Here is a 25,847-nt window from a genome sequence, read left to right on the forward strand (position 1 = left end):
AAAATGGAGAGGAGCTTATTCCTTCCCTTTTGCAGCAGTTTTTTAACTGACTGGAAGATGATTATTGTGTCTGTGCTCTGTGCCTTCCCTGGAAGTACTTTTTTAGTCTATAGACAGAATAAGGCTGAAGGCCACTGCTCTGCACGGACAAATGTTAAGCAAACCTCTCTTTCTCTGTGGATGTGGTTTGCGAGATCGTTCCCATTTTCTGGGCTTTCTTCCGATTACCAGCATCTTTCTCCCAGCTGCAGTTCACCAGCCCCTTCCTGGGGGCTGAGTGCAGCCGGGGGATGGCTTGGCAAGCTGTACAACCACCCCTTTCTGCCTTCTGGCTTGATTTGCTTTTTCTGTACTTGTGTAACGCTGTTCACAAAAAAGCAGTTCTGTCTCGCCTGATGCCAGTCTCCCCACAGGACTGGGAACCAAGGCATGATCCCGCATCCTGTAACGAAGCCCATGGCAGCTCCCCAGCTCCACGCTCATTACGGAGCTCAGGCTACGGAGCTACTCGTGTTGCCAGGCACAATTTCATGCATGGCCAAACATAAACTATGCCTGATCAGACATCTTGGGACTTAGGTGCAAATCTTTGATCTGCCACTCACTTTTTCTGCCTCATTTAGCAAGAAGTATAAGAAAGCCTTACACAAGCGTTTTGAGAATCTCGCTTAGGTAGTATCAAGATGGCAAAAATACTACAACAGCCTTTTCCTGGAGGTTTCTCTGCTTTACATGTTACGCCTTTTCTGGGGTAATGTATTTGAATGACTTGATACGCATTTACAAATATAAATGGAGAGTGCTACATTGGAAGAGTATTAGAGGCTATTTGCAGTGCTCTGTGTGACAGGGACGAATACAGGGAGATTTGCTCAGTGTCCTCAGGCAAATAGTTATGTGGGACCAGAGGAAGTTCTTGTAGTTCTTTAAAAGTTAATCTTAATCCACTTTTGCCACATATTAATTTACGTCAGTCTTTACCTTTTCCCAATACTGTCTTATTATTGTAATAGTAAATAGTTTAAACACGCTATGTCCAATAAATGCTCTGGCAATCTGACTGATCTCTTGCACGGGAGAGGTGGGCCAATCCCAGTGCTAATGTTATGTCATCATTAGCAGTATTACCTAAAAATGTCCTTAAGGGATGGAAGTGCACGGTGATGCTGAGCAGAGCACTCCTTTATCTGCCCAGCGCCCGGAGAACCGAAATGACTGGCTTTGGGGCAGTAAATCCAACCACAACAAGATTTCCTGGAGAAATATGCAAAATACAGAAGATAAATGTTTGCTAAACACCGATACTTTGGAGAACTGTGATATATAATTACCAAAGTAGTTAAGCCTAAAACTTTTACTTTTACTTTTCAGCCACCCCTGAGACAATAACGTCCTGGCACCTCTTTTCTTCCCAGCTATGTTTGCTGGGTGGTGTCAGGCCACACTGCCCAGCTCGTAATGTAATACTGCAATCCACTTCTCACTGAACATCCTTGATATTTTAACCCAACTGAGAGCTCTTTGCCGAAAGACACCACACGGCAGGGAACTAAACATTATAGTGCTGCTGCACTAAAAGGCTTTTTCTGAAATATTTTGACTGATTGATTAGGATCCTCAGCTCAGGGACAGCCTCCTGTGCTTTCACTGCAATGTCTTGGTATTGTTTCTTTCTTGCTTAGAGTAAGCCTGTTTTCCATATCTTCCTTCCAGGAAAGAACAATTTCACCGAGCAAAATTGCTGAAATGATAGCACCCGAAGGCAGGTCTCAGATGGCAAACCCCAGCCCATGGGCCATCCTGGCTGCAGGCGCTGTTCCCTTGGACAGAGAGTGCTGGAAACACTGCTTTTCACCCCAAACCAGAAACAAACGGTATTGTGAAACAGCAGAGACCTCTGAAACAAAAAAAAATCTGTCACCACCCACACAGTGCTGTGAGCTGTGCCAGATCCTTCCCCCCCCCTCCCCCCGAAATGCAGCATTCACCCCTGAGAAGCTAAATCTGGAGAGAGTTTGGCTCTTCCATTTAGTTGGATACTTTTCAGAAAGTCTTATTCACTGGAGGATGTATCTGCACTTCCCGGTGGGGAATGTAACTGTGTGCTGGGGCAGGAATAGGGCTGATTGTGGGAAGGACAGGGAAACAACAAAGAGGCAGTTAACAGGGTAGTAAGCGAGCTCCTTGGCACTTTCCTACAAGAGCAACGTATTTCACAATAAAAGCCCTGGGAGGCCTTTCTTTTTTATTGGAATGTGAAATATCGTCCTAATGGACACCAGGTGTTTCACAGAAGACGGCTGGATAGCAGCAGCTCATTTCGGAGAGCACAGCCCTTCCTCTCTCCTTGCTCAGGTGTCTCCAGGATCTGCTCTCGCAGCCCAGACCGAGCATCGCCCCGCTCCCCACCCGCCCTGGAGCTCCTTCTCCACTTGCATGGCTATTGGGGCAGGACAGGGACTGAACCATAGTCTCGCCCTAATGGGGTTAACCTTAAACTGGTTTGCTCAGGAGCAAGCAGCAGGAGAGCAGCAACTCCCGGAGGAAGCAGGCTGCGCTCCTGCCGCTGGCTCACAGGATGCCAGGCTGCAGGATCCGAGTGTCCCAGGAGAGGCTGAGACAAAAGGCAGGTCATCGTGCCCAGCTCTCCTCCATGACTTCAGGGTAGCAACTTGCTTTTATTAGAAAACGGAAGCCGAGTGCCTTATCTAATCCCAGGGCCAGGCGGCTGGAGCCTGAGGAAGGGCAGCTGCTTTGTGGAGGGACTGCCAGTAAAATAATAAGATCAAAACCCCAGAATACATTTAATGCACTTGGGAAAATTTCTGTGCTGCAGATGCCTTGCGTGAGGTGCTTGGATCAGAGATGCATACAGGGCAGAGGGAAATTTCTGATGCACAAAAACTCCTGCTGAGGCTTCAGTGCCTCAAATCCTGCACTCTGAAAATCCAGTCTTAGATGCCTCAGACTGAGGATGCAAAAGTTGAAATCCCCTTTTTATCTCCCCCACTTAGTCAATGCTTTTGACATTAAATGTAAATCTCTCAGCGCTGACGCCCTTCCCCTCTGCTGGGGAAGGCCATGGGAGGTGTAATCCAGGGCTCCCTGCTTGCGCCACGTCCCCAGGGAAGGGCAGCTCCAAAGTGTTCCTGAACTCTCCACACCTAACAGGAGATGTGGATGATGTTTTACTTCTCCTTCTCCATAGCAAATAAAGAGAGTCTCCAAGCTGAGGATTTACAGGAATTGTCATGAGCTGTATTGAAGAATGATGCAGAGCAGAATATTCCTCCCAGGATTTCCTGCCTCAAGCTCTCAATTTATACCTGATATTTCAAAGCCATCTTTAGAAAAACACCTCAACTTGACTGTGGAGGTAGCAAGTCTACCTTAGAAAAATTTTGATGATGATTGTGAATTAAAGGTGCACTCTGTATTTCTTATCCATCAGAACAGCTCCCTTGACCTGCTGCTCACCTGGCCTGAAATTTATACTGGTGCAAACTGGAGCAAAGAAACAGAAGAGGCTCACTACTGATGCTCTAAGCTCTGCAGCAGACCAATTAGTGTTCAAGGCTATGCCATGTCCACATTTATCACATTAATTGATAGATCGTAAACATGTCTCTGCACAGAGTCTTGGATTAATTCCTGCAGAGGGCAACCTAAAGGATAAATTGGATTAAATAAAATCAGATTTGTACAGCTGTAGGCTGCTGGATGTCTCTTTTAGTCTCCCCTGCAGATGCTGGATGTAATGCTTTGGATTCCTCATAGAGTTAAACTGCTAGTGTTCCATGCCCATCAATGGGGTGATGCTGGTTTACACCAGATGAGGATCCAATCTGTAGCACTATGCCTGTCCACCTCTCATTAGGTTTCATATTGCAGTCAGATTGTACCAGGTTTGTTAAAATACGTTTGAACATACAAGAAAATGAACTAGGGGCATGGTGGCCCTTTTCCGCGGGGCAAGGAGGACTCGGAGCCTCCCTCCACGTGGCATGTCCAATCCAGACATGTCTGCCCACACAGAAAGGCTGTGATGGCATGAACAGGTCTTCGGTCCAACAGGAGTTTTGCAAGGCAGCCCACGAGTGAGGAGAATCTGCTGAAACACCAGAAGAGCCACGGGGCCCATGCTGGAGTGCAGAGTGGTCCATGCGCTGTGTGTCCAGCTGTGGGGTTTGGTTACCCTCCAAGGTTTTCCTCCTCAAGCAGGTAGTGGCTTGTGGCATCAGGTCACAACATCACCGACCTTGTGTCATGCCAGCTCAGCCAGCTGGTTCACGGGGGAGGAAATAAGGCTTGGGCGCTACCACATCCCTGCCCAAGCTCTGCCCCTTGGTTGCTCAGGGACACTAATTATGAAGGAGGCTCTTGCTCTACTGCTGTATAATTATGCAACGCACAGTCCAAGCCTTAATATAGCTCTGAGTGAACTCCTTTTGGTTTTCTCCTGTTCTCTGAAAAGAGACTCAATCTTGGACCAAACAACAGAGCAGTCTCCTAGCAATAAAATCTGTACTGAACACAGGGTGGACGCAGTGCCTGGGCTGGAGTTGCTGCCCAGGAGCTCTTGCAGGAGGTCAGTGTCTTGGCGTGTCTGTTGCCTTTGGTTTCTGAACTTAGGGTAGCAAGTTCAGAAAACTACTTCTTTTCCCATGGCAGTCAAAAAGTTGTGTTTGCAGAGGAGCGAGGTGGGGTGCCAGATTTTGGATCATGCTGTAGAGGCAGCGTAGGAGGAGGGATGATGCTGACTGCTCTTTTGGTTCTGTTTTAGAAGCAGCTGATGATCACCGGGGCATCAATGTCAGCGAAGAGTGTGCTGCCCTCCCTGCCGTCGGGGCTCTCCAGCGCACGGTAGCCTTGCCGAAAAATTGCCGCTCTCCTGGTGCGCCCCAGCCCGCGGAGCGCGAGGATCGCCAGGACGTGCTCCTTCCTGCAGAAACCAGACAAGACCTCTCTCAGTCCTGGTGAGCAAAACCAGCCCAGAGGTAAGCAACCAACAACCATGCCAGAGACGGAGCAAGGCCACGGCAAAGTGCCGCGGAACGTCCCCTCACTGCGCTGGAGGAGCCATCAGGACAGGGGTCTGCAGCCCCCAGAGGTACCAAGCCAGCGAGCACCAGCTCCCACCACCCTGTACTGGTGGGACACCCTCCTGCTGCTGGTGCTTTGGGGAATTTCTTCCTCCATCTCCACACACGTGATGTCTTTTGCAAGTTTTCCTGAGAGGCTGCAGACCTTTTATTTAATGATTATTTTGAGTTGAGTAATGGAAATGCTAATATTTAGGAAGCTGACAGGCACTAATTAGATTAGAGCTAGGAAAGCCAACTTGGAAAAATATCCTGTTCCAGTAATCTCGGTATATACAAATTCAGCAACATCTCCGAGAGCTCAGGGGAAGAATTAACAGAGACCTGAACAGGAAGCAATGCAGGTCCAGCAGGTTCCGCCTCGTTTTCCAAACTTAATTGTTAAAAATAATATTACTCAATAATGGAAAGCCAGGAAATAGATCAACCGAGAGGACGAGCCTTAAAACCTGGCTTGGGTCTAAGGCTAATGATGAAAAAGTACCACAAATCACAGCCTTGTAAATGGCTTTTCTGCCTGGAAAATTGTTTTCAAATAGCTAAGGCTGACTAGCCATCATTTACCTCCCCCATCCTTCCCAGAACAGGCACTGCCTCATTTGTCAGCTTAGTCTGGCCACTGGCATTAAGGCTTTTTTTTTTTTTTTTTGGTAGAATAGGTGTGTTCACCTAGGAAATTACTCAGGAACATTTATTCTTTTTCAAGTCCATGTCTTGAATTTCCCCACACAGGTAAGCCCGAAGCATATCTGACCCACTCAAGTTAAATATACTTATGAAAAATCTTGAACCTCAGTTTCGGGGAGAGGAAAATATATTTAATGTCATTTTTTTCTGAATATTTGAGGGTACACTTCAGTGTTCTGAGCAATTTGTTAAATTTATGGTTTATTTTGATTGTAAAAGTGTTATCGAGCAGAAACTGTGTAACCCAGTGCAAAAGCCTTTGGTCTTTTTCTGAAATGACTCTGATGAAATGGAATTTCTTGCAAGCTGTTCCACTGATATTCCTTCTCAATGGTTGGTAGAAGAGCTGTAGAAGAGGACGTAACTTCTGATATGCAGCTGCTTAGCCATGCACAGAGCTAGTCACTTACTTTGTTTACTTTTCCAGTAGCCTTAAATTTTGCAGATGCTGCTTTGGAACAGCAAATGGAAAGTACAAAAGAAAGAATTTGTAATTTATTCCAAAATTCAGTTGTTGTGTTGAGGCCCTTTTGGAAACTGCAGCTGAACTGTGTCAATGTCTGCTGCACTTTGAGGTCTGAGCATGGGAACAGGAGACAAACTATTTGCACCAAATCTGGAGCCTGCAAATTGGCTAGCTGGGCTAATACTGGTCATGCACTGAAAAGCAACCTGGAGCTTTACAGTGAAACAAAGTCCATTTGGAGCAATAAAATGGTATCCAGTGATAGGATGTGTGGGAATGGTTCAAAGCTGTGTCAAAGGAAGTTTAGACTTTAGGAAGCATTTCTTCACCAAAAGGGTGGTCAAACACTGGAACAGGCTTCCTAGAGAGGTGGTCGATGACCCAAGCCTGCCAGTGTTTAAGAGGCATTTGGACAATGACCTTAATAACATGCTTTAACTTTTGGTCAGCCCTGATGCAGTCAGGCAGTTGGACTAGATGATTGCTGTAGGCCTTTTCCAACTGAAATATCCTATCCTATCCTATCCTATCCTATCCTATCCTATCCTATCCTATCCTATCCTATCCTATCCTAAAATGAAAAGGCTTTTGTGGTAACTTGTGTGCATTATAAGACAGGTGAAAAAAGGGAAAGGATACAGCCATCAAGAAAAATAAGGTGGGATTCCCCCTGTTGCTGGCACATTGGCCTCTAACATGTGGCTACCAGCAGAGAAGAGGAGCTGAAGAGCTTGGCCAAGGCACGGGGTGAGCTGGTGCTGTTTGGGATAGAGCCCAGCAGTTCTGGCATTTGCTGTTTCACATACCTGATATCTGGATAATCCTGACACAGCTCCTTGACGTAATCCTTGATCTTGTCTTTTTTCTTCTCCCCAATGATATTGGCGATGTGGTGTATGGCGGGAAGGAGCCAGTCGGAGTCGGAGCCCTGTGAACGAGGAGGCATATGGGGACGTCAGGGGGAAGCGCAGCACCCGCAAAATGCTTTTTACCTGCAGGGCAGACCACGGCAGCGGGTGGCTTTTACTGGTGTAAGACAGTCCTGCTGCAGGCAGGACAGGCTGCCCTCGGGCGGGCAGGGTGCTGCCCGGGGTGCAGCAGGGTGCTGGCCGAGGCAGCCCTGGGTGGCAATGGCAAGGCACCCCCGCAGCTCTCCCCAGTGAGCCAGACCCGGAGCAGGGCGTTGTGGCTGTGGTCCGGCACAGCCGTGGATGCCAGAGCCTTCACCTCCCCGCTGCATAATAGTTTCGTGTGCCTCACTGCTGAGAGGGATCTGCCTTGGCCAAGTAACCACCCCGGTGGGCTTCAGTGCTCCACACACCTGACCTTCTGCAAAATACAATGAATTCAACTTTGGCTTCCCTGAAAATCCCAGGCTGATGTTGCCTAGCCACAAAACATGCAAACAGCAGCAATTTTCTCTCCATCACCTTCCTGTATGCAGACTGTGGGCCCAGATGGACCCTCTTGCTGGAGTCATCTCCATGAGCTGTACCCAGGGCAGGGATCCTTCGGAGGCAAGGTGTATCCCATGGCCCAAGGGAATAGGCCCAGGAACAAGTTGCCATAGGATGAGCTTGATTCTACGGCATATAACCCACCCTATGCAAAGCGCCCGTGGACCTGGGAGTGTGTTAAAACATCAGGCGCTGCAATCGGAGAGCTGCCATCTGAGCATGCACAAGCCGCTACTGCAGAGTAGCTGCCGGGCTGGACGTCCACGTCGTGAACCTGCAGTAACTACCTTGCTTGCTCTCTTTGAAGCACTTTTACATTTCTTGAGGCTTGCCGTCCTTGAGAACCTGCTGCCTCAGTCCCCAGGAGGCCAAGCATGGACGTTGCATCGCCAGGAATGGGGCAACCGTGGATGCCAGGAGGGAACTCACATACCTGATCGATGAGTGTATTATTAAGGATTCTGGCTTCTTGGTTCATCTTTTCGCTCACTTGCTGCCGTGTCTCCCTGTTCATTTTCCGTCTGGGTTTGATGACTTGCATGATGTATTCCCTCACCACGTACTTATGAATGTCACGTAGAAGCTCCTGGTTAAAAAAAGCAAACCTCATGGTTTTTCTGTGGTTCCCTTGCAATGCCACAGCTGTGCGAGAGGGCAGGGGAAGCCCTCGGGTCTTTAGCAGGAGCCCAGGGCATAGGGGAGATGCCTGAAGGCAGCTCACTGGCCAGCACACGCTGCCTGGGCCAGCTTTGCCGAAGGGACCCGGTGGCTCACAGCCCGTCGCTCCGGCACAGAGCGATGGCAGGGCCCAGGGGAATGCCATGGAAATACTCCTCACCCTGAAGCTGCCCATGATTTTGTGTTGGCAGTTTGGCTCCTCAGTAACAAAGGGGGATATTTAGGATTGTTTTAAAATTATGTTTTGATGGTGCTTGCAGATTTTAAATATAAGCTGTTGTCACCTACCCATTTATCTCACAATTGCATAGATGTGAAAGGAGCATATAAGCTTGCGACTCATGGAATTATAATGTTCAGTGGTAATGTTCACCGGTAATGTTCACCAAAGCTTTTTGTTCCTCTTTAAACAAATCAGTTCCCATATTTAAACTACAGAAAGGCAAGGTGTTGCTTATTCTCATGTGGAAGTACGGTAAAGCTGAGCTCCCCCGCATCAGCAGTCCCCACGGTTATAAACAGCCCCCGCTGCTGGAGAGGAGTCTGCAGGTCGGACCACAGCCTGAAAATGACAGTGGGAGCCCCCCCAACACCACTGTGGGACCAGCCGCCTACCTGCCCCATGGGCTCCCTCATGTGCTGCAGGTGCTCGGAGAACTGCGAGACCGCCGACGCCAGCGAGTCTGGCCTTTCTGTCGCCAAAATCCAGTCCTTGGTCAGGATTTTCTTAAGGAGTGGCTGAAAAAAGACCCACTCACTGATGGTACCGGTAATAATCAGACTAGTTGATGCACTAGCCGAAGGCACCCAGCCATCTGCCTGCTCAGGGGGCTTGAACCAAAAAGCACAGAGCACTGATGTGAAGACACACCAGGAGGTAGGCACCAGGAGCACGGTGCAGGCTGGGTTTCTCTCTCTACCCCAGGGAATCCAGAACCCCGCCTCCCATTTCTGGGTGAGCGCTCTGAGCAGGCAGAAGAAGCATCACTCCCCAAGCAGGAGATGCTTTGGCATTAAAGGCTTACTTGGGACACCTCATTTTCTTGCTCTATGCCTTCTTCTAGTCCACCAGCTATATTTTTGTAAGTAAATAAACTGGTATCCCCACTGTATGGATGAAGAAACAGGCGTGAATGCTAATCACAAGAAACTCAGGCATGGCCAGAACAGGCTGTGGCGTGCAACCACGTATGCTAGTGTTACATGGGTTTGCACCAGCTATGGACGTAAGTCATTTGGTAGTGAATCTGTTGGAAAGTAGCCCAGTAATCCATCACCCCTCCAGCCTTCTCCACAAGGAAATCAAACTCCTCTTGCTCACAGCACTTGCAGGGGTCCATCTATACTCCCACGTGTCTGTGCGAGGTGTCACTGGGATTTTCCTTCCGCTCATTGCTCTGCTGTGGTGGTGGGGGAATAGCAGCTGGGAGTGTCCCCAGCTTTATGCCTCATGGTCAGTGATGACGTGGGAGTGATGGCACCAGTTTCCCATCTGCCCTGGATACAAGGTGCTCTGACCAAGTGTCCCCAGCAGGCTATTTCCCTTGCCGGGTCCCCAGAGCTAATGTGCCTCCACATAGAAAAACAGCAATATCTGCTAAAGGCTTCTGGTGGCACCTGGAAGAGACTCCCCTAACTCAAAATATCCCTTCTCTGACATATACCCTTTGTGCTTTTCTCCTCTCAGCTCTCAGGATCTCTGTCTTTAGACTCCTGGCAATCTCCTTCCCAATTATTTCCCCCACTTGTGCCCTCCTGCTGTGCTCCCAGCCTGCTAAGGGCTGTTTAGAAATGCTTTGCCTTGGCTGCTCTCAGTTCTCACGGCATTCTGGCTCTCTTGCTCAATGCCTTGGCTTGACTCCTTCCTTGCCTGCCCCTAAGGCTTGGAGACAAGCTCTGCAGTCACTGGAAAGCCCCCTTGGCCAGGCGGGCTTGGCTTAGATTGGAGCGGTTGCGTGACTGTCTTGGTTTCTGAAAGTTATGCTTGGTGATTTAGAAAGTGAATTAGGATGAGTGAAAAGGGGTGGGAGCAAAGGCTTAATTTCCCCCATCTCTTGTGTTATACCAGCTAGAGCTGGTGGACCCCCAGGCAGCTGAGAGCAGAAAGCTCCATCTACAGCACCTGGGAAGCACAAACTGCATTGCAGCACGTTGCCTTTTAGACCTCTTAACACAAGTTAAGCTGATACCAGAGCTTTACCAGCCAATACCAGAGCTTTAGCATCCTCACGCTGAAAGAATCATTCTTTCTTCACCATGGAAACAGCCTGGAAAAATCACCTCTACCAGAATGAATTCTGTCCTGTCTGAAGAGGTTGATAACAGACCATAATGGCAGATCTACAAACAAGTAAGAGTAAATCAAAGCCCTGAAAAATCCAACTGTTTCGATAGAAGGAAAATGTCCCATTGGTGTTGTCCAGCTGACTTCCCCAGTGCTTCACCACAGGTGAGGTTTCCCCCCACTGCTTTATCTGAGATGCTGGCAGCCACTAAACACCCTTTTCTTTTGGTTGCTATTGTACTAAAATAAACATCTTGACAAATATATCATTGCTTATAGTGGAAAACTCCCGGGATGCTGGAAGTGTCGCTTTGGGTTAAGGAGGATTTGTACGAATGTTAGGCACTATGCATTCTGGAGGGACCATAATGTCATGCGTTGCAAAATGAGATGTAGTTGGTGAGACAGGGAAAGGGCAATGGCCCTCAGCTTCTGCAGTGGTCCTGCACATACCCCTTATGTTTAGGAAATAATGTGGCCAAGATCCTCTTACCTGTGCATTTGTTCTTAATTTATTTAAAAAAATATTCGTGCAGTTCCTTGTCAGAGTTGCCAAAATCTTCTGCAGTTCCTCAGTGTTGACTTTAAACACTGTTTCTAACCCTGACCTGGAGAGAGAGAGAGAAACCACCAGTGGTTTAATATTAAAATGTAAACTATTACACTACCGTAAGATTTTAGCCAGGCAGGCATCTTGGGCATTATTTTTAAATAAATTTATGTATCCAGTACTTCCTCTTGGAAACACTTAGTGGGTCAAAATAATGACTCTTTTTGCATAATCCTATACCCAGAAAATTAATCACAACTGATTAACTGTGTTTAAAAACGACTTATTTCCTCATCAGGTGGGACGGTGCAACCATGCGGCGCGATTGCGCAGGCTTGTTACTTTTTCACTTGAGCAACACTTCTGCTAAATGATCTGCAGGTACCTGAGAGAGCACTAAGGGGCTTACAGGGTAAGAGAGAAGTAAATAATAAAGCCAGAGAAGGGAAAGCTGTCGACCCTGCATCCCCCAGTGGGACTCGCTCCACACAGTGTCTATCTGCAGCGGCTGGGATGGTGAACTACGGAGGTGGAAACCTAGGGACACTGCATACTTCTGCAAGGTTTCACGCTAATGAGGAAGAATACACAACTTCTGAGAGGCTAATGAAATCCCCAGCAGTATGGGTGGGCTTTGGGGGCATTGCAAGCTCCTGGCTTTCTTCTCGCTTCCCATCCCTGCCCTGCTGTAACATTCTCTGGGGGGAACCGAGGCAGCACCATCAAACTGCTAGTGGTCCCCGAGCTTCCCTGGACGTGCCACATCCACTGCTATGAACCAGAGCATGACAGATTCCTGCCACTGCCCGGTAGTTAGTTTATATGTCTGAGGCTGCCCAGGCAGGACTACAAAACACCTAACAGCATCCCTCTTGCCCCAGGCTGCGGCTCAGGTCCATAACTCCAAAAAAAGCGTCCAGCATCCACAAAACCATGCTGTTAGGGCACCTACCTCTGCCCAGCCACTCATCACCCCAGGCTGACAAATATTTAACTTGATGCAGGAATAAACTCAGCGGAGCCAATCCACCACCCAAATGCCTGCCAGCTCCCTGCCCAGGGCTGGTTTCTCCCTTCACCACCTCTCCAGTCCCCAGCAGGGAAGGGGAGAGCAATTTTCCGCAGGGGCAGGAGGAGGGAGAGAAAGCCGGCTCCTCGGTGAGGTTAACATTGCTGGAGAGACCGTGCCATCTAGAGACTTCCCGACGGTAGTGCTCACTGCGGCTCCTGTGAGAGACTGCAACGCAAAATCCTCTGCATCCCCTGCATAATATTTGGCATATAGCATCCCTGCTGCAGGCGGTGCCAGGCAGCGATGCAGCAGCGTGGGCTGGAGATAACAACCCAAGCTTCCCGGTGGCCAGACCCCAGGGGTTAGCTGCGTGTTGGCTGGCTGGGTTGGCCTCTGAAGCACCACATCTGCATGGCAGGGATGACCCCAGATGCTGAAGAGCCCCTGGGCCTCGGTGGGCCGTGTCCCTGCGTGGCTGCAGACCATCCCCCTGTACGAACAGCCCCGGTTTCCCGTGGCACCGGCGGGCTGCGGCGGCTGTGCGGGCAGATGTGGGGTGGGAAGCGCAGGGTCACCACGTGCCACAGCACCGGGCTGATGGAGCAGACCCTGGGACACACAGTAACTGGCACCTTCCTACTTTGATGGGGAGAGAGCCGCTCTCCTGAAAGTACTTTTTAATAGTCAGAGCTGGTGAGCATACCTGTTTATCAGAGGCCTTTTCAACACATGGCTTTAAATAACTAATTCTTAACACATGCAATGCCCTAGAAGTTCCTCCTGCCAGCAGCCATGGCAGGGGTTTATTTGCAGGTTGAGTGCTTTCACAGAGCTTCCTCCAGCCCAGTGCCAAAAGCAGCCATCAGATCGCGTTGCTGGGTTTATTCTGCTAACGTCCAGAACAAAAAAGAAAAAAAACCCCTCCTCTGAGGTTGAAAAAGATGGGCTGAAAATGAGTTTGAAGCTTTCACGCAAGCACCGGATCCATTCCCGCACTGGATCTGTCCCCACCTCTGTCTCTTCACCCTTTTGCCCCAGTGAAGTGACTTTTATCTGCATCTCTTGGGGAACATCCCCCCTGTGAGGTGAGGAAGGGCTGGAGGCTGAGCTCCCTGCGGGGCACCCCCAGGAGACCTTGGTCTTTCCTTTCTGGACGCTGCCACCCTCCCAGACCCCAGCAACACGGCGGCTCGGCTCAGGGGGAGCGGACTTACAGCAGGTCGTGGAAGCTGTTGATGTAGGCAGCAAAATAGGGTGCAAAGACGGGGCTGTCCCGGGCAGCGCTCCACACCACAAACTCCTCCCCGAACCTGCAGGAGAAGACACGCAGGTAACGCTAAGGGCGGGGGGACCGAGGACGTCTCATCTTCTGTGTACACCATGATGTCAGGAGACACCGGTGGCTGGCCCAACCTGTCCCCTCTGTATACGAACATGTTTTCTCCAGCTGTCGTAACACGTGTGTGCATTGGAGGGGAATAGATGGCAGATAATTATGGGTTTAGGGCGCGCTCGCCTGAGCGGGTACGCAGCACTTCTGGAGAGATGCCAGGGATTTCGGCATGCCAAATCTCTGACTTCTCCTCACGCTGGGGGATTAATTGTCGCTGTGGTACTCAGGCTTATCAGTCTGGTCTTTCATTTCTCTGGCTTTTGGGGCAATATAATACACGCCCTCTTAAGCACACAAGGAAAGGATTTATCTCAGGGCTGATTTTACAACAGAAGATGAATAGGAACAGGGCAGCACACCTACATTTCACCCCTGTAACCTCAGCGTGGTGTGTTAGGTAGCTGTTTTCTGTGTAGCACAGCTTTTAGGGTTTTGACAGCTGTTTTCCAGCCAGGTCTGCACTGCTGGCAGGAGGCTGCGTGCTCAGGCAGGCTTTGCGTGATGGTCCCATTCTTTGTCAGGGTAAAGGAACCTGCTCAGGCTGCTTGCATCTTGGGTTTGTTTAGGAAAAAGCTTACGTTTCAGTGACCCTTTCATCTTGACCCTTGCTGCCCCAGCTTGCATTTTACACCAATTTTGTTTAAACAAAAAGAAAAAAAAAACCAAAGAAAAAAAAAATTAAAAAAAGAGAACAAATAAAAAAAGAAAAAAGAACAAAGAAAAAAGAGAAAAAAAAATAGAAACAAGGGGAAAAAAGGAAAAAAAAAAGAAAAAAAAAAGAAAGAACAGAACATCAGTACTGTGTTTCTCCTCAAAAACCCAGGCAAACTACAAAGCCACATAGCTGGTTTGAACTACCCTGCTTGCTCAGGGTATTGGGACACAAGTGTAGATTGCTGGGCTACTAGAGATGAGGGTTTAGAAGGGAAAGCATTGCCTTCAGCGCACTTTGGACACCTGCCATGCCCCAGGTTCACGATCTGAGAAAGCAGCGCTCGGGCTCCCCATCCTCGCTCCTGCAAAACGTCTATTAGCAAACTCCCCACTCAGCACCTGCTGGAGGTGGGAAACTTCAAAGGTTAATGCGAAATTATTTTTAGTCTTGCTCAGAGTTGATTCATGCCAAATGGCCTTTCTCCTCTGCGGATCACTGCTCCAGCGAGCAGCCACAACCCCCCGAAACGCAGCCACGCTGGCGGGGAGGGACAGCGCCTTGCTGTGCCGGGACCCTCTGCGAGCCAAAAACCTTCCCTGGAGCATCCCCAAAGCATGTCATAGGGGGGAAGGTCTGAGGCTGTAACTCGGAGACTTCCAAGCAGAAAAACATTATTTCAGCAACGGGGCAGGGTCCTGTGTCCTTCGGACACTGGATAAATTTTAAAAAGGCTCAGAAGGAAGCCCAACTCTATGTCTTGCCCAGGTGTAACAGAGAGGGTCTCATCAGCCATTTCGATGCCCATAGCCATGGGATGCAGGAGAAAACCCTCTCGGCAGGACTCACCCCAGGACACCTAGATGATATTTTAGGCAAGCAGGCTCTGGGTCTGGGGCTCCATAACTGCTGCTTGCTCATGGCTGTAGCTGCAAGCGACCGACATCCAACGCCACAAAGGTCCCGGATGGATGGGACTGCAGTAGTCCCATCCCTTTCCAGCCAGCAGCTCCTTCCTGGAGCTCTGACCTCAGATTTTGGGACTCGCAAGAGTCCCATCTGGGTCTGCTTATGACTCCCTCCAAGTTGTTTTGCTGCTTGCTCATTATTGGGCTCATTGTGATCTCTAATTCTCCCAGGAGCAGGCCCGTGCCTGCTCGGTGCCAGCGTCTGGCCCAGTGCGCGGACCTTTTCCCTGCTTTTTTACCAATGTGGGACTCATTTGGAAGGAATGTGCTGCCCAGAGCGGCGATGACCTTGGTATGAATTCATGCAGCTCTGCCAGGCACAGCTCAAGCATTTTCGTTCCCAGGCTTCTGCTGATCGCTCCAGATACCTTCATATGCTCCCCAATGATCTAGAAAAGGGCACGAAAAAAAGCCAGTGAATAGGACAAGCACGAGAGAAAAATCCTTTGCAAACATCTTGTGCAGCTTTGGTTAATAAAAATGACTTGCCTAGCAAAGGGGGAAACAGCCGACTTCTTGCCAGGCGGTTTTCATTATTCTCTGGCAGTTTTAAAAATAATAATCCAGAAGGGGCCAAGAGGCACAAACTGATTTGTGGCATAATCATTCATCCCTAATGGCCCCGTGTCCTTCTGCTGTCTGAGCGTGAGCTAGGCGCGGTGTCGACCGGAGCCCTGAGCCGCCCTGGTGCTGTCCTCCTCTTTTGGGGGGATTTGCGGGAGGGACGAATCCCCAACCCAATGCCCAAGGGGAGCTGAGCCGTCCCCACGCTGAGGGTGGCTATAAGCACTGTCTGCAGGGGCCCACACATGCCCCCTCCTCAGGAGCGATACCGGGGCCGCACGGAGGGTCAGGCATCACCCTGAAACCTTGCTTGCACTGGGGCTCCTCCCTAATTCCCATTCCCACAACCCCGGCTGCCTCTCCGGAGTGAGGCAGGCTGCAGTCCCGCTCTGGCGCTTCCCGAGGCATCCTACCCATCTGCTAATCCAATTCAGACCTGCCTTCCCGGTGATCACACAACGTGTAATATTCCTCTATGGAAAATGAGTCATGGCAGCAGGCAAAACTCTTTGATTTTCTTTCTTTCTCTCTCTCTCTCTCTTTTTTGGTATTATTTGATTGAAATGACTCAACCCTTTGAGTGAGAAGCATGAATCCAAACCCCTCCTGGATTTATTACCCTGTAGTCCCTAAAGCTAGTAGGAGCTTTTGTTTTTCGTACTGTTTAAATTGGAGTGGCTGTCACTGCCTACGGCCTTTCCGCGGCTGCCGCAGCCCCAGGACAAAGTTGCTTTTTCAGCCAAGGGTTTTTTTCTAACAAACCTTTTCTTTCCGCCTTTTTTTCCTTTCTTCTTTCTAATCAAAGAGATTTAAGGACTTTAAAATCAGTTGCCTATTATGTTGCTGACACAATTGACAGCAGGTTTAATTTGCAGCTAGGAGGCAAGCAGGAGAGCCCCCCCCACTTTTCCCCAGCTAATTAAATACCATTTGAATATCAAAGGAGAGCGAGGAGTGGTAGAGGTTTTCCTTCACTTCTGGATGAACTTCATTCTCCCACTTCTCCGTGACCTCCAGTCTCAGGATGTTTCCAAAATAGCTTTTGATTTTCCCCTAAATGTTAAACGTAGGAAAGAAACATGCAGCTCAGGATAATAAAGCAAGCACGAGTAAAGCGGCTCGCAGTGTTTTGCGCCGTCGGCATGTGTGCAAGGCTCACGTGTGCGGCGCGGAAAGGTAAGCAAAGTCAAAGGTCTTGCTCCAGACCCCGTCAGTCTACACAGGATCTTGGGAAAAAGCAGGAGCTGTGCTGTGTGGGGGCAAGGTACTCCCAAATCAAGGGAGAATCATTCTCCTGGCAGGGAAATATTGTGTCAGCTGTTTGACTGCTTGATTGCAAAGTCCTCCTGCACATGTAATGCACAAGGTCAAGGTTAAAGATCAAGCTGGTCCTTTCTGGTGGTACAGCCACTTGTGTAAGTGGCAGCACTGTTCAGTTCTGGCTGATAAATCAACCTTATTGCCGGTGAAACAAAATGATCCTTCACCAGCATGATGGAGCAATACCGATTTTTTTCAGCTGGATACCTTGAGCTCACGTTCAGCAGTGCCCTGTTTCAGGAATGGTTTGCAAGAAAATGTCTGAGCCCACCAAAGACCCAGGAAAGCATGTAGTCTTATACAGGGTCCCAGCCAAGGACAGCAGAAAGACAATTGCAGAAGGGGCTTCCTAGGAGGAGCTGAACCATGGGGAGGTACTCTGTTGGGGGCAAGCCCAAAGTTGTCTGGTTATAGCAAACCTCAGATGTGCTGGAGGAGCTCACACACGTCAAAGTAGCAGCTAAAATGTCTTTACACCTAACTTTGCAATGCGTTCAATCTGGTGAAGCCCAGCTATGACCTTTCAGTGTGCCTCTGCCATACTGTATGGGTCTGGTACAGTCCTTTCGGCTCTGTGATCATCCAGGTTCAAGCTCATGGCCTGCTTCGGTCCCAGAATTGGTGTTCAGGACTTTTTGCTTTTGATTAAAGGCCATTCTGCGTGGCACTGGCAGGACTTAGCACCTGGTGGGGCTAGGAACCATGATGCAGCCTCCGAGACTTCTGCCCAGGAGGCTGGGGCTCCCATACCCTCCCTGGGGGCATGTGGAGGCAAGGTCAAAACTCTCACCTTTGCAGAAGTGATGTAGTCGTTCTTCAGTTTATCCCAATCAGCTGGTGTTAACAGCAGGGACAGGTTTTCTGTCTTAACCTCTGGTTTGAGGTCAGGGTGACCCAGAAAGAGTTCACTGGAAAGATTCAAACGAACAAATTATGTTGCCTCGGAGCGTGAGTAAACTGATGGAATATTCATGTGGCATGAGCTACATAATTATTAAGCCGTGAGAAATATACTTAAAGCTTAAATTGTGATGCTTATTTTCAAGCTTTAACAAGAAAATCTTTCCTCGCTATTCAAAATCCTAATTATTCAAAATCAAAATGATCTAAGGTTCCAGCCCACCTTAGAAATCATGAGACTTCTGAGTTGTTTGGACATGAAAAGTGCTATGAGAATTTACTTTTTTAAATAAACAACCCGAAGCTGATTCATTTGACTACAAGCCTGCGAAATGCCTTTCAGGGTAATTCCTGTAGCAGCGTGCTGCTGTGGAGTTAGCTGATCTCCCCGGCTCCTCTCCGGTGTCACATCACAGCTTATGTCAGGGTGTTATTTTTCCCTGTGCGTTATCCCTAGCAAGGGGAGGTGGCAGAGCAGGTCCTGCTCTGCGCAGGGCAGCCCCCGGAAGGCACTCCCCTGCCTGGGACATGGCCATCGCCGCACCATGGTTCCTCTGCAGATGGAAGCGGTGGGTGGACGTGCAGCCACAGAGCCTGACTCCAAAGTGCGCTCAGCTGACACACGACTCTACCACTCACTTTCCTCTGGATTGCCATGTAATCAGGCCAGCTGATTAGTGGGGAGGCAGGGAAAGGGAGGGAGTGCTTGTGTTTCTCCCTCCAGGGTGAGAAACCCGTTATTAGCCTGTACCATTGAATGTGCTACCCCTGCAATCTGCCATGGACCGTGGAGGCATTGCATCCTTCAGGGTGATGAAGGTGGAGAGGAGAAAGAAGAAAATATTCATGCACTTGAATAAGTTGCAAGCAGTCACCTGGTTAGCAGGGAAAACAGCTGCAATGTCCTACACACAGCGTGTTCAACCACCGAAAAGGGTTCCCATCGCCAAACCAGCGCCGAGCACACGGTTAGGTTTGGATCCAAGTGAGGATTGTACTGTACAAGGTCAGGCTTCTGCAGAGTGACTGCTCAGCAAAAAAAACGCTCAGCCTGCTGATAGTGTCCCGGAGTCAAAGTTCCCGCAGTCATGGTTCAGATTTCCCGGAGAGGTATATCTGCACATGTGGAGCATTGCACAGCCCAGCTGCTGCAGGAGTCTGCTGCTCATGTAAAAGGACACCACAGATTTAAATACAAACTCTCCACCATGACTGAAAAGACTGGCTCAAATGTATCCCTCTCTTTCTTTTTTTCCATTTGTTTGAATTGTAGCATCGATAATGAGTTTGGGTCAGACAGACAATTTCTTCTTTTTTGGGATGGGTCCCAAGAGGGGATGAAGCTCTTTTAGAATGGGAAAATCAAATGGAAACAGCCCAACCCAGCAAGGTGATTGCATGCAGTGCCCAAAACGGCTGCAAGCTCTCAATAAGCTCTTTCACAGCAAGTTAGAGAAATACGATGGGGGCACTTTTTTTGGTGCAGAACCTGGCTGCTGAAGCTCGTTTCTTCCCCCTTCTCCTGCAATATTGGGGTGCAGTACAGTTCCCAGGGCTGGGGACATGCAGGAATTTCCCTCCAGACGAGATCAGCAGGGACACATGAGGGAGAGGGGCAATGGGTGGGAGTGTCATTCCCATAGCAGCCCTGCCATAACGCTGGTCAGCCAGCGCCATGATGCTGAGGAGTTACACAGATGTCATCATGGTCACCACACCATAAATGGGTTTTTAGGAGCAACTAGGCAAGTTCACACAATAAATCTGTTGAGGGCTGTTCAAAACAAAGACCATCTGTGGTCCAAATGTCCCTGAGCCAAAAGCTACCCCAGGCTAGGGGTGCTCTGGGCAAGTGTCATTGCTGCTTGCCCTGCTCCACCACTGCCCCCTCCCTGTCCATTTTTGCCCGCTGTTTGACTCAGTGTTGATACTCCTGCCTTCACTCTCTTTTTTGTTTTTTTGAGGGGTGTCAATTGGTTTGCGTTTGTCCCATCCTTGGGCATCTGGTTCAGGCTATTCCTGGAGACCAGCTACTGGGGCAGACACGATTTTGCTTTGACATGGTTGTGCTTATGTGCTTATTAGCAGACCCATCTCCTGTGGATGTTGCGCCTCTCCTCCTTCTCACCCCGTTGTGTATTTCTGTTGGGTTTTCGTCTGGGAGCTCTTTGGGGCTGGGATGATGGGCTGTGGTCTAGCCCAGTGAACAACTGAGGACACACAATGCCTGGACCTTCTACAGGTGCCTATCTTAGATGTCTCCTTTGGCTGTAAAAGGAGGCAATGTCCAGCAGCACAGTTTTTACTGTTGTTGTGAAGAATTCCTGCCTTTACTCCCACACAGACAGGGTGCCCTGAGGATGGTGTTTGATAAGTTTATGCAGCTCCTGGAATGTTTTAGTCACCTCTGAATTACAGGGAGCTTTAAGAGGTCCTAAAAAACATGGACCTCACATTCAAGTAGTGGACATGTCTGAGCCAGAGCCTTTGTTTTAATGTGGCTAATTCCACACGGTAATGTCTTGGCACCTCCTCAAGATGACCCTGACCCCTGAACATGGCAGGTAACGTGGCCTGTTTCCAAATGCATCACAGTTTTAATTAAACAGGAAGAAGGCAGGGCTCCCCCCCAGGTTCCTCCCTCTGCCGAGGGAGTCACCGAGCAGCTGCTGGACCTTGCAAAATATTTGCAGAAAGGGAGCAGGTTTATCGGAACTGCAAGGAGGAGCTTCCTGGCATGTAAGAACAGCAAGTGGGAGAGGGAGGGGTAAACGAGGAAATTTGGATCTGTGAAAAGCAAAAAGTGTTTTATGCACAAACCTCTGTCACAACCTATTAACAGATTAGCTATCTGGCTCTACTGTAGAAGTGACTGCGTCTCTCCTGCTCGCTCAGGAAACTGAGAATAGCTTGGTGCTTTCAAAGCACCCTGCGGCCCTGCTGCTCTCCGGAGGAGGCTGAAGCAGTGTGGCAAGTGCAGCATCTTACCTGCGGTAGGTGTTGGCCACCCAGTCGAGCAAGGTGTAGAGCTCGTTGAATTCCAGCAGTCCCTGGGAGAGATCTTGCAAGTGTGAGGCAATGGCCTTGTGAAAAGCCTCCACATACGTGTCACACACCTGGTACTCCTCTGGATAGCACTTTTTTACTGATAACTTGATTTTCAGTAAGTCTTCACTCAGGTATTTCTGGAGGAAACCTAAGTGGAGATCAAGCCAAGATCTCTCTTCTTCCTTTGATGCCATGGGTACCCTCTGGACTCTCTTTCTAGCACTCTCGTTGATAGCTTCCCTCCACTCCTCCCTCCACTTTCTCGGTGTGCCAAGCAAGTCTGACCCAGGACCAGCAGCATTGCCTGTGTTAGGATGAGCTGCTTCTTCATGGGCAATTAAAGTCACCAGGGAGGTCAGCATGGTATCCTCTACAGCGGGATGCTCCAGTGTTCCCACCACGATGGACTGGATCACGTTCGTGATGGAGTTATAAAGCAAATCCACGTCCTTGCATTTCCTCACAAACTCCTGGGGGTTATCTTTGTATTTCTCGGCATCTCGTTCAGCTATAGTCTCGTCTTCCAAGTACTTGATACTTGCAAATGCTTCCAAAAGTTGCCTTTTCTGAATAAGTTCATTGATTTCCATTACTGGAGAAAGAAGGGGAGAAGGGGTTGGGACGAAGCAGGCGTTAGGTGATTGGCAGGTTGGTAACAGGACAAAGTGCCCCACAGGGAGGCTTGCAGGGCTGCTCTAGTAGCCAGGTCCCAGCAATGCCCCTGAGACTGACCCCCCCAATCTCTCCAGCTCCTGTTTGACACAGGAGAGGAAAGCAGTCGAAATGCAATCACTGCAAATTGAGCCACATGTCTAAACGGCTGGTTTCAGAGGTAGAAAATATCCAAAAAACTGATTATAGCCCTGCAGGAAAACCTTAAGCAATGGCTAATGAGGCTGCTCGGAGGGGCACTGGGGTCTCAGGCTGCATAAAGCCGCCCCTGGCTCTGCCCCTCTGCTAGCGTGGAGCTGAAGTGGGACTGGCAGCAGGAACAGTTTGTGATATACCCTCCCAGCAGGATTTCCTTTGGCAGGGATGCCCTTGTTTCCCAGCATACCAGTATTCTCAGTGCGGCTGCACTGGCCACAGCATCTCTGGCTGAAAGGGCGTTCCAGCACATTGCCTGAGAAGGCAGGGAGGGTGCCCAGGGGTCCAGCTGGAGGGGTGAGAGGGAGCACAGCGGGACAGACCCCCTTGGCCCTCTGAGCTCCCGGATCAGACATCTCACTAGAGGGTCATGTCTGCCCCCAGCCTACCCACCAGCATGTCCTCCAAGGCCCTGGGGGAGAGGGATACTGGCTTGGGGGTGCTCCCGATACGTTTTTGGGAACATTCCCTGTTCAGATGTAACCCTGGGCAATGATTTTGTGCATTATCAAGTTTTCCTAAGACACTTTCCCAACTAATGTCATGGTTAAACTGGCTCCTGCATTTCTGAGGACTGAGCAAAATGCTAATGCAAACTGCAGAGGTTGTCCCTGGTGATTTACATTATGAGGACTCCTTGAGATACAGGACTGAGGTAGCAAGTCAGATGCTGGCCCATCCACAGCTGGCCACCCTTTCCAGCCTGTGCCTGCCACAGCAAGCGGCCTCTGAAAAATGCTTCTTACCCATTCCAGACATTTAGGAAATGTTCTGTGAATGCTTGTGGTCCTCAGCCTCCTCTCAACCAAAAAGAGGGACTTCTGGAGGACCAGAAGCCACAGCTTCTCAGCTCTGCAGTTATTGCAATCTGCAATAACCCTTTGGCTGGGGAGTGAGGAGAGTCTCTGGGACAGTGGTCCCAGCAGGAGGAAATGGAGAAACACCAAAGTATGCCAGGTATGTGAAGTTCACCCACGTGGGGTGGCTCAGGGTTGGGTGACCTGGCTGTTCACTGCCTGTGTATAAACCTACAGTCAGGTGCCGAGCACTGCCTCTCACCAGTGAGATTTGTTTTCCAAGCAGTGAGCACTGCTGTCCCTGGTTGGTTTGGGGAGGTGTGTGCATTGGAGTGGGATCTAAACCTGTGGGTGCTTTCTCCTGGTGCTCAGGTCTTGCGTGGAAATGCTTTTGGCACCCACTACCAGTACCGACTGGTGTTGGCTGAGGCTGGGGGAGAGTCACCAAATACTGTTACCCCCAAGGTGGCTGAGGTCTACCGAGTTTCTCATTTCTTTTTCAAAGCCTTGCTGGTGCAAGAACCACTGCCTATTTGCCAGTAATATAAGAAGTATTTGCCATGTGTTGAGGAGATCCAAGAGCACTGTTAGCTTTTGAGAGGCCCTGGGAAGCTCTCACCATCTCCAGCATCGTAACATGCTCTGAACAGGAGACTCCACTGTGATACTGGGCATAAGGCAAATATTAAAAAGAAGGGAAATTTAGGCACGTGTGGCCCCTGCTTCTGGGACATACACATATAAAATGATACAGAAAAACTGGAGAGCACTCCAGGAAGACATGAAGGACTGGTTCATAGCCCATAATTTATGCCCTTGGGCTTGTCTGCACACAGATTTTATACCATGTGCAGCAAATAATCTGTGCAGCCTAAGAGTATCTGTATGAAGACAGAAATACACCAAATAACCCAACTATTGATGAAGCATACAATAGAACTTTGAGTGGCTATATGGAGCTACAGTTGCTTCTGCACTCAGAGGGGAGGGAGAGTGTGCCAATTAACTTAGTCTCTTCTAGACAAATTAATATAAAACCTGTGTTTGCACAAGTACTTGCAGTGAGAGACTAGAGGAATACATTTGGTTCTGTTTATCAAAGTGAGAAAACACCATTTAATCACTATCTAGGATAATTATTCAGGGAGGTGATATTGGGTGCTAAATGGATCTTTAATTTAGCAATACAAGATTAGCCAGCTGGTAGTTGAAGGAAGACAATTGAAAGGCAATTAACCATTATGCAGCTTAATGGTGCACATGGTGGAGCCTCCATCGCTTGCCATATTTACCTCAGGACAGGACCTGTTTCTGACAGAGCTGCTCTAGTCTAGGCCAATCACAAGTTACTGGGCACAGGATGGGCCTTATTTGTGCAATTCCTCAGCTTGTTTATTGCAGGAGATGAAAAGGGCTTATGGTAACATTTCCTGTCCCTCCTCATCTATGACCCTTTGAGAACAGATTAGCAAAGTTTATGAGATGGGCTCAGATTCATTTTACCAATCTCACAATGTATCAGTGCAAAGCAGTAAGTAACTTCATGGCACAGCAGAGCACATTATAGCAGTGAGACAATGTCAGCCCTTCTATCTGATCCCCATGACAACCTATGCAGTAGACCAATAATTTATTTCTAGAAATTTAGGCTGAGGAAAGGTCAAGCCATGTTGACCCACCTCAGTCTACCTCCTGGTGGATGCATTGTAGTACCTCTGCCTTGAGAAGGTGGAGGAGAACGGTGCTCAAACCAAGATCCAAGTCATTGCAGTCTGCCCACACTAGGGGAAAGGCAAGAGCTATGCTGAAGATAGTTATTATAATTTGACTAAGACCTACCTATATAATGCTGAAAAAAAACAGACTGAGGAAACCAAACCAAACAAATACTTGCAGCCCCGCTGTTGTGAGAAGAATAGATGGAAAGCCAGCATAAGAGAGTAAAAGCATCTGCAGAGGTCCCTTTGCAAGGCAGCCTCTAAGATTAGGAACCAAGGTGGAGGTGCCGAAGCAGGTCACATCCAAACCACCTTGTTTCCCCTTCAAGGCCTTGCAGCAACCTACACAGTACAATCTGGGGACCATCAGTCTGAGCAGAAATTTCCGAAAAGCAGAAATTGTCCAGAAGTGCAATGCAGGCAATAGCGTAGGAATAGCCCACATTGCACTTCTGGATACTGCCAGACCAGCAGTTCCCAAACTGTGCTCAGCAGATTGGTGACTGAAATGTATGATGCATGATATGTCTGCTGATGTGTGAGCCAACAGGTTGATGTGTTGATTGTAGGTAGGTTGTGGATATAGTTAAACTAACATAGTGGAGGCCACAGAGCAGCCTGTTCAGTGACGGGCGACCTGCCCAGGCTGGGCCAGGTAACACCCCAACAAGTTTGTGCAAGGGGTGACAGTTGTCTCTGCCCTGTAATGGGATGCCTGGTTCTTTAGCATCTCTGTTGGGCCCAAGACTTGCAAAGTGTAAATTGCTTGAAGGTTACATATATCCTGCCAACCAAATTACACTGGTGGTTTTGCTTCTTACCTGAAAGAGGTTTTCCTTGAATGGGCTCTGCTGCTATCTTCTCGCTAATCTCCTCCACGCCATTACACATCGTGGTTTTGTTCTCCTCGTAGCTCTTGGAGAATCGCAAAGAAAGTCGTTTTCCTTTCCAAGTACCAGTACCTTCCTTTCCTTTCTCTTTGTTCAGACTTCGTCTTGATTTCCGGATGCTTAACATTGTTTTAATACCTCTTTCAAAGAACCCACTGTCTCCACTGTGCAAAGTTGAGCTGCTCAGTTCAGAAGCAACCTCCATCTTTTCCTCCCCTGCACTGTTCGTCGGAGAGGCTGGTTCTGAGGTTACGCTCCTTGGGTCTAACTCCACATTTCTATTCATCTTGTTGCCTTTCAACAATGGGTTTTCCAAACAGGTTGATGGTAATCACTGAAATGCACAAAACAGCAGAATTAGACAAGAGGTTCATAACAAGGTATTCCTGTGTCTCCAGAGTCAGAAAAATCTGAAAATCTGGCCCATCCCTTTCCTGTGCTTAATCCAAGGGCAGAGCAAGTTGTTCTGGCCTGTAGCTACTGAAACGATCTCT

General features: G+C 49.0%; 1 protein-coding gene across 1 annotated transcript; it reads right to left on the reverse strand.

The window, feature by feature from the left end:
* Window positions 1-4,779: 4,779 nt before the first annotated feature.
* EXOC3L4 (exocyst complex component 3-like 4) lies at window positions 4,780-25,639 on the reverse strand. The gene is made up of 11 exons (XM_009572462.1): window positions 25,285-25,639; window positions 21,022-21,673; window positions 17,924-18,041; window positions 16,741-16,866; window positions 15,538-15,638; window positions 13,451-13,546; window positions 11,168-11,282; window positions 9,006-9,128; window positions 8,146-8,298; window positions 7,062-7,183; window positions 4,780-4,942 (listed from the first exon to the last, which is right to left on the reverse strand). The coding sequence occupies exons 1-11, from the start codon at window positions 25,637-25,639 to the stop codon at window positions 4,780-4,782; spliced, it is 2,124 nt and encodes a 707-aa protein (XP_009570757.1).
* Window positions 25,640-25,847: the final 208 nt, after the last annotated feature.

Source organism: Fulmarus glacialis, unplaced genomic scaffold (assembly GCF_000690835.1).
Source record: "Fulmarus glacialis isolate BGI_N327 unplaced genomic scaffold, ASM69083v1 scaffold11582, whole genome shotgun sequence".
In the NCBI taxonomy this organism is placed as follows: Eukaryota; Metazoa; Chordata; class Aves; order Procellariiformes; family Procellariidae; genus Fulmarus; species Fulmarus glacialis.

Coding starts and splice junctions, on each gene's coding strand:
- EXOC3L4 (XM_009572462.1), bottom strand. CDS start 25,639: ATGAATAGAAATGTGGAGTTAGACCCAAGGAGCGTAACCTCAGAACCA. Junction 21,674..25,284: donor TCAAGGAAAACCTCTTTCAG/GTAAGAAGCAAA, acceptor TTCTTTCTCCAG/TAATGGAAATCAATGAACTT. Junction 11,283..13,450: donor AACAGCTTCCACGACCTGCT/GTAAGTCCGCTC, acceptor CTCTCTCTCCAG/GTCAGGGTTAGAAACAGTGT.